The following is a 15,353-nucleotide window of genomic DNA, read 5'->3' on the forward strand; positions in this document are numbered from 1 at the left end:
ACACATGTCATGTAACGTGCAAGTAGTTAGCTATCTCCCTGGATATGAAGTAAATGTTTTTACCAATAAATAATAATAATAAATGTGATTTTATCCATGGAAATAGCTATACAAAAGGGCAAAATAAATGTTGTGGTTGCGATTGCCGTCGTAGATGTCAGAAGGAAATGTCACTGACAAAAAAAAAGGTTTGCTCTCTTTGCAGTGGTTTGGGCTGGAAACGAGCTGTAAGAGCGGGGTATGCACAACACTGCCAACTGATTGGCTACTGAATCTTACAACAATGTACAGCCTTGGAATGCTGGGCACATTTCAACAACAACAAAATATCTATGTATCTGTGTTACTGACTGTTTGGCTAGCTAGCTAAGTTAGCTAAATGACCATGTTGTCGTGCACATCAATGCCATCAAGCTAACGTTATTAATAAACAAGTGAAGTCGTTATTTCTATGGCGATTCTAACGTTACGTTCATGCTATTAGTTTAACGTTACCTACACACTGCTTAAGTTAATATAAAAAGAATGTACTTACCGACGGGATGAAGTGATAACGCAGTTTGTAACGACGTTAGTTAGCCTACTAAATAAGAAATGGTGGCTTCCCCGATGCTTAGGCCTGGCAGGGGGTCCACTTAGGCCCGGCGGGCCACCGGGCTTGCAATATACTGGCAGAAATCCTGTGTCTGTTGTCCAGAGTTGCCTACACTGCCTCTACAACAGAAAGTGGATGAGCCAGCTGCTTCTTGAAAGCACCCCTGCTGGCAATCTGCAGCTGTCTGCAGCCATCCTCTTCTCAGGATCATCATTCATTCAAACACATAAGGTAATCTAATAACCCACAGAGTATGTTTAGTATCAGGATACGGATACCGTAGAACCGATCTGAACATATTGGAATGAAGATCATACAGAAATATTCCCTGATATAACACAGGGATAAAGAATGTTGTTACATTGTTTAATATCATTGTGCCTTTGGCAGATATGACTAAATTTGGCCTCAAAATGCAACCACAAATGGAATTTGATTCTTGTTTGGTAATAGAACGGTATCAACTCATGGACACATCCATTCAAAAAAAACTTATTTCTAAGTTGTCTTTTGTGATATCTTAGAATATATGTTCAATTTAATCGCATATCTGATACCCTGCGTTCACCCATAATTTCTATATACTAGGTACTGAACACAATGCGAACACAATGCGAGTGCGAGTGACGATCAGCAGTGCCACCTTCCGTGTCCATGCCCACACATACCTGCAGCCAACCATTTTCTACAAATGGAAGACAGACCAGGAGGAGCTGCTGCAGTCACTGAGGCAGAAGGAGAAGGTTTCATTTGCTGGGGACATGAGGGTAGACTCTCCAGGGCATTCAGCGAAGTATGGATGCTACCCCATGATGACAGCAATGTCATTGTAGACATTCAGATGGTCCAGGTATGTCTGAATAAAATCAGAGGTGGACAATGGACCTGTCTCCGTTAGTTAAATTTATTGTTTGTTTGTTAGTCATGTGCAATATCTCAGACACCACTAGTCTGATTTTGAAAAAACTTTGGTTTATGCTCCAACTTAGCACGGAGATCTGTCATTTAGACAGAAGCCTGCAGTTTCTTGAGGAGTCTGGTCTGACTGTAGGATGCCTCGTCACAGACAGACACCCTCAAATCCAGAAATACGTCAGAGAAGAGAAGCCTGCAGTGATTCACTACTATGACGTTTGGCACGTGGCAAAAAGTATGACCAATTATCTCTTTAAAAAATATATATATTTTCATTGAGTATCCCACTTGTAATTACAGCTTGGTCAAGCTTTTGCATTCTATTTCCAAGTCGAAAATGTAGATTTTTACCGCCCTAATGTAGCATTAAACCTTATGTATGCCATGCAGATGTCAGAATGTACCCTATGATTTGCTATTTTTCTGCTCATATTAACAGGTGTGTCACGAAAGTTGGAGGATATTGCCAAACAGTGTAAAAAGGTGAAGAAGTGGCAATGCAGTATAAGGAACCACATGTACTGGTCCGCAACAACAGCTGCATCTGGAAAGGAAACAGTGGCCAAGTGGAGTTCCCTTATAAACCACATGCACAATATCCACACCCACGAAGATCACTTGTTTCCGAAGTGTGTTCACCCTGATCTTTCAGAAACACATGGAAACAAGTGGTTCCAGCCTGGTAAGTACTGCACTTGCATGAATTGTACTTTGTAATAGGGATATGTTACTCATAGGCATATTATACTGTATGGATATTACATTTTCCAATTCTATTTAAGGTAATGCAACTGTCTACAAAGTAGAAAAGGCCCTGTTGAACAAGAGGATCCTGAAAGATGTGGAGAAACTGAGACCACAGCACCAGACGTCAGCACTGGAGGCGCTCCATTCTGTCATTCTGAGGTTCGCACCCAAGAATGTGCATTTCCCTTTTGTTGGGATGCTGTGCAGGTTAAAGTGCCTGGAAAGTTAATTTTGTGATTGCCTTATAACAAAAAATTTTTTTAAAGCATGTAATTTGTGATGAGCTGCAGCCAGCTACAGGTTTTGCGTAGAGGTTGCATGTGTGAGTTAGGATGTCAAAGTCCACTTCCCTTGAGTCAGTTAAGATCCCAGCATCTAGAGTTGAAAATATTTATTTACATATGATCTCCATAAGAGGTCAGGTCAGGTCTAGAGGGGGTGAAGTTCCGGTTCAGTCGTCTAAGGGCGGTCTGAAGCCAGTATAGTGATCCTCTTCGTCGGGATACTCGCGGTGGATTCGCAGGACTACGCACGACGGTATCACTACTCTGATTCTCCTGCCCAAGTAGCCCCAGCACCAGCTGACAAACTGCCTACACGCTAGGTAACGAGCACGCCTGTAATAAAAATACTTAATTAAGTGTAGGCGATATGTGATTTCAATGTATCTCAAAACTGCATTGTAGAAGAAAGAGATTATTGTTTTCCATTTACATTTTTTAAAATGTTTTAAGGTTTAGATTCAGGTAGAATAGATTTTCTAGAACTTTTGTAAACACTCAAATATTTAATAGCATCTTTTGAAACAATCAACATTGCTTAGCCCTTTAGTTTGGAAAATACTCACGCTGCTCTCTGCCTAACATCTAGGGGCCCATGTTCTGCCCTAAACACATTCAGGGCATTCTGAAGGGAGTAGGGGTTGAGGCAGACCGGTTCCAGGCCAGGATGCAATGTCATGCATCCTGGGTCCTGCAGTAGCTCTCCACACCTGGTCATTAGGGGTCCAAGCAGCGAAGCTGGTGGAACCCTATTGTATCTGTTAGGATTATTATTATTAGGGGTCCAAGCAGCGAAGCTGGTGGAACCCTATTGTATCTGTTCGGATTATTATTATTATTATTATTAGGGGTCCAAGCAGCGAAGCTGGTAGAACCCTATTGTATTTGTTAGGATTATTATTATCAGGGGTCCAAGCAGCGAAGCTGGTGGAACCCTATTTTATTTGTTAGGATTATTCTTATTATTTTTCTCCGCTAAAAGTGTCTGAGACTCAGCAACCATAAGTCCTAGAGCAACCAAATTTGGCAGGTGGGTTCCTATGGCCCCCAACTACTCAGGCACTAAAAATCACCTATGTTGGCCAGATGGTGGCGCTATAACAAAGGGTCATGTGTAAAAGGCCATAACTCCCACACCATACGTTAGATCAACACAAAACTTCATCGAACTATGCATCTGAACGTGCTCTACAACTTTTCCATTGGGAGCACCTATGTCCGCCATATTGTTTGCCCGCCATTTGGACTTTTTTATGAGTTGGGGTGCGGAAGAGCTGGATCTCCAAATCTAAGTGTTACGACATCTAGTAAACTTCTTTATGGCAAGAGACATCCATGGCGACACTAGTAATCCGACACCGTAGGGTCTAGTTTTTATCAGTGAGGGGACGATCTGAACGTCAGGGAAGCAATGGAAGACAGTGCCAGCCAGAGTGCATGCTAGGCTACCAGAAGTTTGTTAGTAAAAGCTTTTTGAGAGGATGAATAATTACTTTTCTTGAGCATGGATCCATTTGAAGACAGTATCGGTGAGTTTGTTTACTCTTTCAATCTGTCATTATGCTGAGAAATAGCTAAACCATTTTATTGGTAGGTTTTGAGTTTCTGTGCACACGCACGAAAACACGCTGGTATAATAAAACACTGATGGCAATACATGCATAGTCCGCTTCGTTCCATTGCTACCATAACATAACACACTATCTTGTGTCTACAGCTGCAGTTTCTTGCTGCAATTACTAATATTGAATATAAACAAAAGACGCAATTTATGCTGTCCTCTGCCAGTGTCTAAATAAATAATACGGTGCTCTGAGCGTAGGAAGCAGGGATGGCGAGTTGATCTTTCGTTTTTTGCTACTAAACGTTTATTAGTAAGAGCTTTGAGAGGATGAATCATTACTTTTCTTTGGCATGGATCCATTTGAAGACAATATCGGGTGAGTTCGTTTAGTCTTTAAATCCGTCATTATGCTGAGAGAAATCGTATTCTCAGTTTAATCTCTAAATTGACTGTAAGGTTAGGGTTGTAACTAGTTAGCTGTTTTGTAGGCGACTTAGTTAATGCACTCGTCTTAACTATTGCTTGTATTTTTGCATAGACTGCATTGTTGCTGTTCTTGTTTGTGTTAGTGTTAATCAGTTTAACCTACAGGGTCCAAGTTGAACTATGCAGTTGTTCCCTGCACTTGGAACGGTAGACTACTGCCCTCTAGGTTTTTCGACACACTTGTTCCTGGTTATGGTTATACACTTTGTTGTACGTCGCTCTGGATAAGAGCGTCTGCCAAATGTCTGTAATGTAATGTAATGTGATATTCCGTAGCAACAAGATAAACCAGACATTAGCCCTAAAATATGCCAATACAGCAGTGAATACGCTGCTCACTGAATAACGAAATAAACGAGACAACGTTTTTTTTTTACATTATACCATGTCATTATACAGTCAATATCTGGGACTACGCATTTAATAAATATACAATTTTACCATCGATTTTACACGTAGAGATGTCCCTTTTGCGAATGAGTGGTCATATATTGTCTTGGACAATCCGTTTGTGAAAAATACGTGCATCTCTCACGCCTGGGTCGGCTATCTTCATAAATAGCTGTGCGTAATACCACACTTGTTGCTTACGGCGTCGTCGCCCTTTTTAGTACAGTCTGACTTGATTGACAATTCATTTATTCAGTAGGCGAGAGTATAAGCTTTCTAACGATGTATAACATGTCTAATTCTGCTTTTGGAATAGCGTTTTATAGGTCAGCGTAACAGAAAATATTCTTAGCATCATATTCACTTACGCATTCACCCTGTTAGCAGACAAATACGATGCACCTAACGAAACGTTTTCAAGGATATTTCGTAATTTCTTGGAAAATACTATTATTATTGAGGACTTCTGAACATAGCTAAGCCATATGTTTGCTGATAGACCTAGCTGACATCGTTTTCTGGAGCAAAACAGAAGCGAATAGAACAATATCATTGATACTGTCTCTGTCTCTATCTACTGAACATAGAGGAGATTTCATCATTGCTATGTAAGTATTACCATTCAAAATATTTCGGTTATATACGTTATTTTTGAAATTGAGTATCTTTAAATAGGTTAGTGGTGTTATATAATGTAAATATTTCACACTGTAATGTAAGCGTTAGACGGAAGTGTAATAGTTTTTGTGAAGCATGCAACAGTGATGACGTCAGAGCTGGAACATTGCCAAAACGTGGTGGACGGGTGAAAATTGTTTTCATGTTGTCTCATCCCCATACAAGAAAACATACGAGAGTACAGAGTATAGAAATACACACGAGTTAATTATTACACATTTAGGTACTGTACCGCATTGTGTGACAATGTTTTTGCATTATTTTTTTAATCTGATAGAAATGTTTCATCTTAAACCCTCATAAGGGGCTCATTTATATGCTTTATAATGGACAAAAAGCATTTTATTCAATTTTGGAGAGATTTTGGATATGTTTCTGGACACCTAGCTATTTTAGACCACTGTACTGACTGAAAGCTTGTAATTCCCATTTGAAAATTATGCAACAGTGATTTTCTTGAGTCAAAACAGTTGATTTATAGTGAAATACATGGATATGTTATGATTTACAGCAATGCATAATTTAGACATTTTGGATAGATTTGGAGATGCTGGGTACACTGCTTAGTTTTTGCTTCATACATCTATAGTAGTTCTACATATCCACCCTTAGATTTTATGAACTTGTGGTCAAGAAGTTTTTGACCTAGCACATGTATAGTTTAACCTCCTGCATATATTCAATCTCGCAGTATTTCATTGCGAACTTAAAAAGTGCAAATTTATTTTGGATTTTTTGTCAAAACAATTGCATTTGTGGCACTTTATTTCTTCCAAAATTATGAATATAAACTAATCTGTGTTAGTATTGTAAATTGTACAAATGTCTTGCTTCATTTAAGCCATTTTTCAAGTCTCTGTGGTGTTCACGTCTGGAGTTATAAAGCTTTAAATAGGGTACCCCCTAAATGGGCAAGGATTGGCAAAATTTGGCTTGTGCCTTAAGAGGTTAATACTTTACTCATTGTGTTTCTTCAATGCCTCTTGTGCAAATAGCACATAAAACCAAGAAAGTGTGAAAATCACCATGGTACTCCTTTAAACTTAACTTGTAGAACAAACATACACACATCACACTCTGAACATGTTTGAAGCAATAGTTAAACAAACAGTTAAACCAACAAAATTTTTGGTTTTTCCTTTCATGTCATTGTGCCTTTCAGACTATCGAGACGCACTGATGACACTGCTATTCCTTGAGGTATTCCAAAATCCTGGGCCGTACACAGCCGAGATGAGCCAGATGCCAGTTCCAGAGAACCTGAATGCACTGTATGAAAGACCAGTAAAGGCTGATGCTATAGCTACCTATGTGTCACAATTCAGTCAGTGAGGTGCACTGTAACGTTGTCTGCCAGTGCTGAGCCCACTGTGCAGTGCAGCCTCAATGTGACACAGCTACTATTGTCTGCCAGTGCTGGGCCCACTGTGCAGTACAATCTCAATGTGACACAGCTACAGTTGTCTGCAAGTACTGAGCCCACTGTGCAGTACAATCTCAATGTGACATAGCTACAGTTGTCTGCCAGTGCTGAGCCCACTGTGCAGTATAATCTCAATGTGACACAGCTACAGTTGTCTGCCAGTGCTAGGCCCACTGTGCAGTACAATCTCAATGTTACACAGCTACAGTTGTATGCCAGTGCTGGGCCCACTGTGCAGTACAATCTCAATGTGACACAGCTACAGTTGTCTGCCAGTGCTGAGCCCACTGTGCAGTACAATCTCAATGTGACACAGCTACAGTTGTCTGCCAGTGCTGAGCCCACTGTGCAGTACATTTAGCTATGCTATTGATATTATCTTGGCTGCACATACTTGTTGGAAGTCGCTTAACAGCGTCAGCTAAATGACTAAAATGTAAATGTCAATTTAAGGTCTATTCTCTTTCTACTGTGCTTTGACTTGACATCTAATGTAAATTTGAACCTCATTATTACACATTTGAAATAAAGAATGTTATTTATTAAAGTTATCAAACAAACCAGAGTGTACTGTAACACTTATTGGGGTTTTTTTCCAACAGCAAATAATGCAAAATATTCAGACATGGGAAAGTTGTTTAATTAATTTACTATGATGTAATAAAAATATTTAAATCAATTACTGGAGTGGTATTCAGCTCCAGTCCTAGAATACCCCCTCATAGATTGTTTTTGTTCCAATCCAGAACTAACACTTGATTCAATGACTACACCATTCAGCTATCTCTTGATTAGTTGAAGCAGGTCTGTTATCTCCATGTCTGTTACCTTCCAGATTCTGCTCTACATAATGTTACATTCAATCTAATTAACTTTTAAAATCAACCAGCGATTTGTAGCTACCTCCCAGTTAATACAACCCTGTTGTGTTCGTTTATCCTGTGGGAGCATATTTGGTCCCTATATTGCGGAGTTTGGTTGAATTTGCATTAATTATTGCAATATCAAGATCTCGATTTCCTGGAGGGACTACATATTGGAGCATATACAGTGTCATTCAAAGTAAGTACCTGATTGCCTAATAATAACAACACTAATCTACTGATGTTTACTTTCGATTTTATTTAGGTGAGTTTTTATGTCAGTCAGATTGCTATGATAGCTAATTCTAAATCATTTGGGGAAGTACCGTGAAATGAGCGACAATGAGCGACAGTAAGACGGCAGATTCGTCGGAAATTGTTCAAAATAAAAGTCTGCCTGCGCGAAAGCGAGAAACGCGTATCTCAAAGTTTATTTTCGAAACTAGCGACGTTTTGACATGTAAAAATACTCCGTTATAATTATAATTCCAATTAAAAAGGCAGTGTATTTTTATAAAGCTTTTTTTAAATTTATTTCTGCCATGTTGATTCTTGGAAGTGCAGTAAGTCTAAATATGAAATACCATGATCTTGGTTTTTTTAGGAGAATATAAAACTGATTCCATCATATTTGTCATAATTGATAGGTCATGTTACCACTGAGGTGTTCTAACAACTCTAGATGATAGCTTCCTGGCTAATTGTTATAGGATAAACTATGTGGCATGGGTTTGTTAGTACACAATTAAATGTCCAGTGCTAATTCAACTCTAAATAGATAACATTTGGACCCACATTCCACAGTCAGACCAAAAGTTATCTGTCAAGACTTGAATTAACAATGCACATTTACTGCATACAGCCCTTCACTAAATTGATATGATGACAAAGATATCAAATAAACATGACAGAAAATTTGATAGAAAATGTGGAAAACTAAACAGTGTATTCCTCTCTACTGCTAGTATAGGTCAATGGATCGTGTACATCAGGCTCTGCTACCTCCCCTGGACATGTTGTCTCAATGATATGGGGGTATTTTGAAAACCTTGGACCACTCTTCAGATATGGTGTCACTTATATCAAATAAGCGTCATAGAAAATGTGGCTGGGGTTTATAGCGCATTATATATGTTATGCTATCAGAAAGCAATTTGGATTTAATTGAATGAAATTCGCCTATGTACTGCATGTTCAAACCCCAGCCACATTTTCTATGACACTTATTTGATATAAGTGACACCATATCTGAAGAGTGGAGGGTCCAAGGTATTCAAAACACCCCCATATCATTGAGACAACATGTCCAGGGGAGGCAGCAGCGCATTATATATTTTATGCTATCAGAAAGCAATTTGGATTTAATGAATGAAATTTGCCTATGTACTGCATGTTCAAACCCCAGCCACATTTTCTATGACGCTTATTTGATATAAGTGACACCATATCTGAAGAGTGGAGGGAGCGCATTATATACATCATGCTATCAGAAAGCAACTGGGATTTAATTGAATGAAATCCGCCCTATGTACTGCATGCTTATACCCCAGCCATGTTATTCTGTGTGTGATGTTTTCACCTTTACAAACAAGTGTTAATACTGTCCTATTCTCCTTGCCATTCTAGTGAAATATCCAGCCACATATATATATATGGAAACATCCAATGCTGTGTTATGCAGTGGAATATAAGAGATTAAGGGCAGTAACAAAAAGAGTAATTAAAAATGCAAAAAGAAATAGTTGAAGAAGATATTGTGGAACACTAGGCCCTGAGACTCCTGTAAGGCACCTGTGGGCAGCGGTACACAGAATGTCAGGATTGTATAAAAGAAGACCAATTCCGGTTTTACAGAATGGCGAGGTGGAAGCAGTATCTGACAAAGGAAAAGCTGACATGTTTGTTGATGTCTTTCAAGCAGTGCATAGATCTGGGAATTTGGGAGTTGAGAGAGGGATGAAGAGGAGCAATCTGATGTTAGCTAATCAGTGGAAGCTCGATAGGAGTTCAGAAAATGACAATCCAATAAATTTGTTTTTTACTATGAAAGAAGTGAGGGATGCCATTTATTCTGGTGCAAACACTACTCCTGGGAGAGACGGGCTGTCTTATGAATTATTCAAACATTTGGATGAGTTAGTTCTTGAAGAAATTCTAGCTTTGTTTAACTCGGTGTGGGCAGAGGGTTGTCTACCTAAGGAATGGGAACATGCAGTCATAGTCCCTATCTTGAAACCAGGTAAAGATGCATCTGACCCCAGTGTCATATCGGCCTATAGCATTAACATCAGTGCTTTGTAAAATCGTGGAAAGGATGATTACCAATAGGCTTGTTTATTTTTTAGAAAGTAAGGGACTTTTTGCCAATTTCCAAAACGGCTTCAGAAATGGTAGGTCAACAATGGAGTCAATCACAGTTTTAGACCAAGATATTAAAAAGGCATTTGATAGTAAAGAAATAGTGGTAAGTGTATTTTTGGATATTGATTCCTTGTGGAAGGAGGGACTAGTTTCTGTAGAAGAATGGGTAGACAAATGGGGCTTTAAAATCTCAGCTGCAAAGTCAAAATTTATGATATTTGGTTTTAGAAGAAAGTTACCTAACCTAGAGAGTGAAAGACTTCAAATTTCTGGGAATTTGGTTTGAAGAACGAATGACTTGGGCTGTTCATACAGCAAGAGCACTAGCTAAAGGCGAAAAAGTGTTAAATGTCATGGGAAGTCTGGCTGGATGTGACTGGGGGGCAGAGAGAGAGACTATGCATTTAATATAGGCTACCAGGTAATGATAAGATCTGTACTTGACTATGGGTGTTTTGTTTATGGCTCAGCTGCCAAGTTGGTGCTTGGGAAATTAGACATTCTACAGAGAAAGGCATTTAGACTCCGCTGTGGGGCTTTTAAAACTTCCCCAATTCCTGCACTGCTTATTGAAATGAGAGAAATGCCCTTATACTTAAGGCGTATTATGTTGGGGCTGTAGTACTGGGTAAAACTAAGTGGAGCTAATCAAACACTCCTAGCCAGGTGTCTTTTACAAAGGTCATGGGATCCGGGTGGCAAGACTAAAAGGAAACCATTTTTTGACAGTGTAAATCAGTGGGCCAGTAAATTGAGAATGGAGCAGGAAAGCATAGCAAATCATACGGGCTGGTTACCTGTACCTTTTTGGTTAATGCAAGAGCTGGACATTGACCTCACTTTTTTTACAAGAAAAGGACAGTAGTGTGATAGTTTCAAAAATAGAACATTACCTTAACAGAGAAATGGAATCTTATTTGAAAGTTTTTACAGATGGTTCTAGGGACCCAGAGAGTGGGAAAGCAGGATTTGGACTGTATTTGGCTCAGTTTGGTCTTAGGATTGAGCGGCGTGTCACTAATGGAAGTTCTGTCTTCACAACAGAACTACTGGCAATTATTTGGGCTTTGTGGTGGACAGAGGACGTAAGACCAAAGAAAGTCCTCATTTGTTCTGACTCAGCAGCTACTCTGATGGCTATAAGATGACTTAAATCAAAAGCTCGGCCTGACCTTATTAATGAGATCTTATCTGTTTTGTTGAGAATTGGGAAATCTGGTTGCGAAGTCAAGTTCTGCTGGGTTCCTGGGCATATTGGAGTTGAGGGAAATGAAATAGCTGACACTATAGCATAGGCAACTCTTAAGAAAGGAGAAATAGATGTAAATATATCCCTGGGAAGGGTGGAACTTAGAGGAAAAATCAAGGAGGGTGTTGAAAGAGAATGGCAGGGATTATGGGAAAAGGAGACTAAAGGAAGACACTATTTTTATTTTCATCCTCAGATTAAAAAACCCAGTTGTTGGTCTGGAACCCGAAGAGATTCAGTTAAAATTAGCAGACTGAGGCTTGGACACTGTGGGTTAAATCATTACTTGCACATTGTAGGAAAACATCCAACAGGACTATGTGAGTGTGGAAACCCAGAAACAGTCAAGCATGCTCTCCTGGAGTGTGGCAAGTATAAAGCAGAGAGGGAAACTTTCTATAAGAGATTGTCAGACCTAGGAGTAGTTGCATTCTCCATTAAATCTTTTTTTAGCCAAAGCGAGAACCACCAGCTGATCACCAATACAGTTTTACAGTTCCTGCATGATTCAGGGCTGTATATGAGAGTATGAGCTGCAATTGCTAAATTTCTATCCTGCGGAGGGCAGTAATATGCCTAGTTGCGTCTACACTGCCGAAAAACTGACAGGAAGAAGAAGAAGGAAGAGAGGTTGTGCAAGGAGATCCTCCGTGACCCACATTTATATTGTCTATCTGGGCATTCATAAAAATATTCCTTCAGCACTCAAAAATCGTATTCCCGACAATAGCCCTAAGATATGCCAATATGGCAGTGAAAACGCTGCTCACTGAATAACGAAATAAACGAGACAAAGTTTTAAAAAATGATACCATGTCATTCTACAGTCAATATCTGGGACTAAATATTGAATAAATATACAACCTTCCCATTGGTTTTACGCGTAGAGATGTCCCTTTTTAGACTGAGTGGTTATAGCCCTATATTGTCTTGGACAATCCGTTTGTGAAATACACGCGTATTTGTGATGCCTGAGTACCTCCAAAAATAGCTGTGTGTAATACCACACCTGCTGTTTACGGTGATGTCTAATTTTGCTTTTGGAATAGCATTTTATAAGTCAGCGTAACCGAAAATTGTCTTAGCATCGCATTTACTCTGTGGTAATGGAACTGGAATGGAGTGTAGATCAGGAAATGCGCATGCGTGGAACACCAGACCGACGTGGATCTTCAATTGTAGTATGAATGGACGCGCACCCGGTAAAAGTAAAGCGAATCACCCCGAAATGCAACGAGGCATGACGCCAAGTACAATGCAGAATGGTGGAAAGCAGTCCTTATGACGATAAATTACACTCTGCTGCCCCCTACTGTCAGAAACCCGCAATCATTTCTCTCTGGCTGGCAGAACCTCTCCCGCAGAGGCAAATGCATCAAATGCAAGGGACCAGGGATTGCCATTCTCTGTGAAGCTTATAAACTCCAGTGCTTACTTGTCATATTGCCGTTTAGTAGGCCTCTGGTGCCAAAAAGCTAATTTCCCCAAATTATTTTGGACTAAAATTTCTTCACGCTGAACTAATTACTCTCAGGCACCGATTTTGAGTCCCACAGAAGATATACGATTTATATCTTAACAACAATTGGGGTGGCAACTGGGGTGGTAAGGCATTTTTCCCAGCCTAGTATATCCCCCCTGCAGCTCATTCAGTTGCAGATACAGTCAAACACTACTGATTGAACTCATCAATGTAACTGCTTAATGCAAGTTACATGTTGTAAGTATACAATGATTGATGCCAAAAGCCTTTGATACCAAATGCAGTGCATTGAACATTCACACTGCTGCACCGACGAGTGGTATTCAGGCTACAAAATTTCCAAAAATTCACAAATTTGTGGGAGTACTCAAAAAGTATTTTCTAGCATTGCCCAAGAAGAAATGTGCTCATCACAGCATTTATATGGAGCATAATTGGGCATGGTTCAGGTGTGGCCATATACAGTGGGTTAGGGTTTCATTTGGCACTGCCGCCGTGGGAGATCTTCCTGGCAGAGGCAAATTTGCGTATATTTATTTTGTTTTTCTTATTGTTCATACAACCACCACCATGAGAAACCACAACCATCAGACTGTTAACACTTCAACCGCAAGACGGACAAACAAACTAGAACAGCTGCTTGCAGTCAAATTACCACTGCTCTTATTTTAATGAGAAAGGAGAGGAAAATACATTTTAGTGATGAGCTGTAAATAGGAACAGACTATGCTTGTTACCCATAACATTTTTCTGTGTATTTGAGTGAAATTTATGTTTATAAATGGTTATTCATAGAACTATGTGGCAAGTCTGTAAAACTTAATAGATAGTTTTAAGCACAGTCTATAGGCTAATGTCATAATATGACTATAGACTAATAATGAGAGTTAGTATAAATGTAGTGCATCATATAACATGCAATTCAGTCCTCTACAACAAATGAGTAATGGAAAAGAAACATCCAGCTGGTCACATGCATTTATATTAAGCACACACCAGTATGTCTGTATAACAGGCTATTTGCTTTTGCTACTTGGTTTTGTGTTTGCATTAATGCATAAAAAGGCTATGCCCAAATTAATTTAACTTTTCATTTATTTAATGTTACATAGCCTATGGATTATGTTTATTGCTCTACATCATAGCAACAAGAGGTTGTTCTCATTGGCAACAAACCATTTAATTTTGTTGTCAATGAGATATATACCTCATTGTCAAACCGGGGGCTTGAACCCGGGTCCTGTGTGTGGCAATCAAACACCTAGTCCACTGCGCTACCAGAGACTGGAGGTGACTCAAGTGCAGAGCAACACAAGCAGGAGTTCAGTTGGTTTTATTCCACAACCAAAAAAAAAAAAAACACAAATTCAAAAACTCAAAACTAGACAAAAAGACAACACTCCTAAGCAGGGAAAAAGTTACAAGCAGGCAGAACAAGTCCAATACGTAATCCGAAAATCAGAATTCAAAAAACAGAGCCAAAGTCAAATGCAACGGATCAGTCCGTGAAACAAGCAAACACACCAGCAAGGGAAAATCCAAAAGAGATTACCGATAACAGTCCAGGTCGAATCAGGCAAACTATTCAGCGGGGTCAAAAAAAAGTGGCTTGAGCTTGAGAAACGTCAATGAATCACGAAGACTTAGCAAAGACATAGAGAGAGGACCGGGCTTAAATACACTGAGAAAACAAGCAAACAAGGCACATGACAGAGACAATGAGGTACAGGTGGGCAAGTTAACAAGAGGGCTGGGTCAACATAACAAGGGAGGCTAACCAGTGTCCAGAACAACAAAGAGTCTTTGGCACCCTCTGGTGGTTAAAAGGTTGTCCAACCCGTGACACTTTTGCAATGACGTAGAGCAATAAACATTTCTTAATTTTGATGTACAATAATTTTCAGTAATGTTAGTTAAACTCCAGCATAATTTATCCAACTTTATTAAGTTTTGAACGCAACTGAAACGGGTAATGACTACTGACATGTCAGGTCTGTCTGTAAAATTTCATTGTGCTAGGCTAAATATTTTAAATATTTTAAATGAGCAAAATCCAAAAACTGTTACGATATACTGACCCCCCGCTATGTCTGCAATAAGTATAGCCTACATTAAAATTGTTTTTCATTTTGAATTTATTCAAGATTAATTGCTCGTAGTCGTGTCTCTCCTGTTAGCATTTAGGTTCCTCATTTATTGAATAGGTGAAATAAACAAAAATGGATACAATGTAAATGCTATGTAAAAGTTGTGTAAGTCGCTCTGGATAAGAGCGTCTGCTAAATGCCTGTAATGTAATGTAATAAACAATTATTGAA

General features: G+C 39.3%; 2 protein-coding genes across 2 annotated transcripts in view; one reads left to right on the forward strand and one right to left on the reverse strand.

Annotated features, from left to right (window-relative positions):
- The window catches only part of scn4bb (sodium channel, voltage-gated, type IV, beta b), a 155,673-nt gene that overhangs the window by 65,400 nt on the left and 74,920 nt on the right, over positions 1-15,353 (reverse strand). The gene's annotated exons all lie outside the window — the stretch shown is intronic.
- Positions 1,207-7,908, forward strand: LOC135262525 (uncharacterized). Its single transcript, XM_064349540.1, has 5 exons — positions 1,207-1,388; positions 1,585-1,745; positions 1,950-2,192; positions 2,293-2,416; positions 6,819-7,908. The coding sequence occupies exons 1-5, from the start codon at positions 1,207-1,209 to the stop codon at positions 6,853-6,855; spliced, it is 747 nt and encodes a 248-aa protein (XP_064205610.1). The 3' UTR covers positions 6,856-7,908.

Source organism: Anguilla rostrata, chromosome 9 (genome assembly GCF_018555375.3).
Source record: "Anguilla rostrata isolate EN2019 chromosome 9, ASM1855537v3, whole genome shotgun sequence".
Taxonomy (NCBI): domain Eukaryota; kingdom Metazoa; phylum Chordata; class Actinopteri; order Anguilliformes; family Anguillidae; genus Anguilla; species Anguilla rostrata.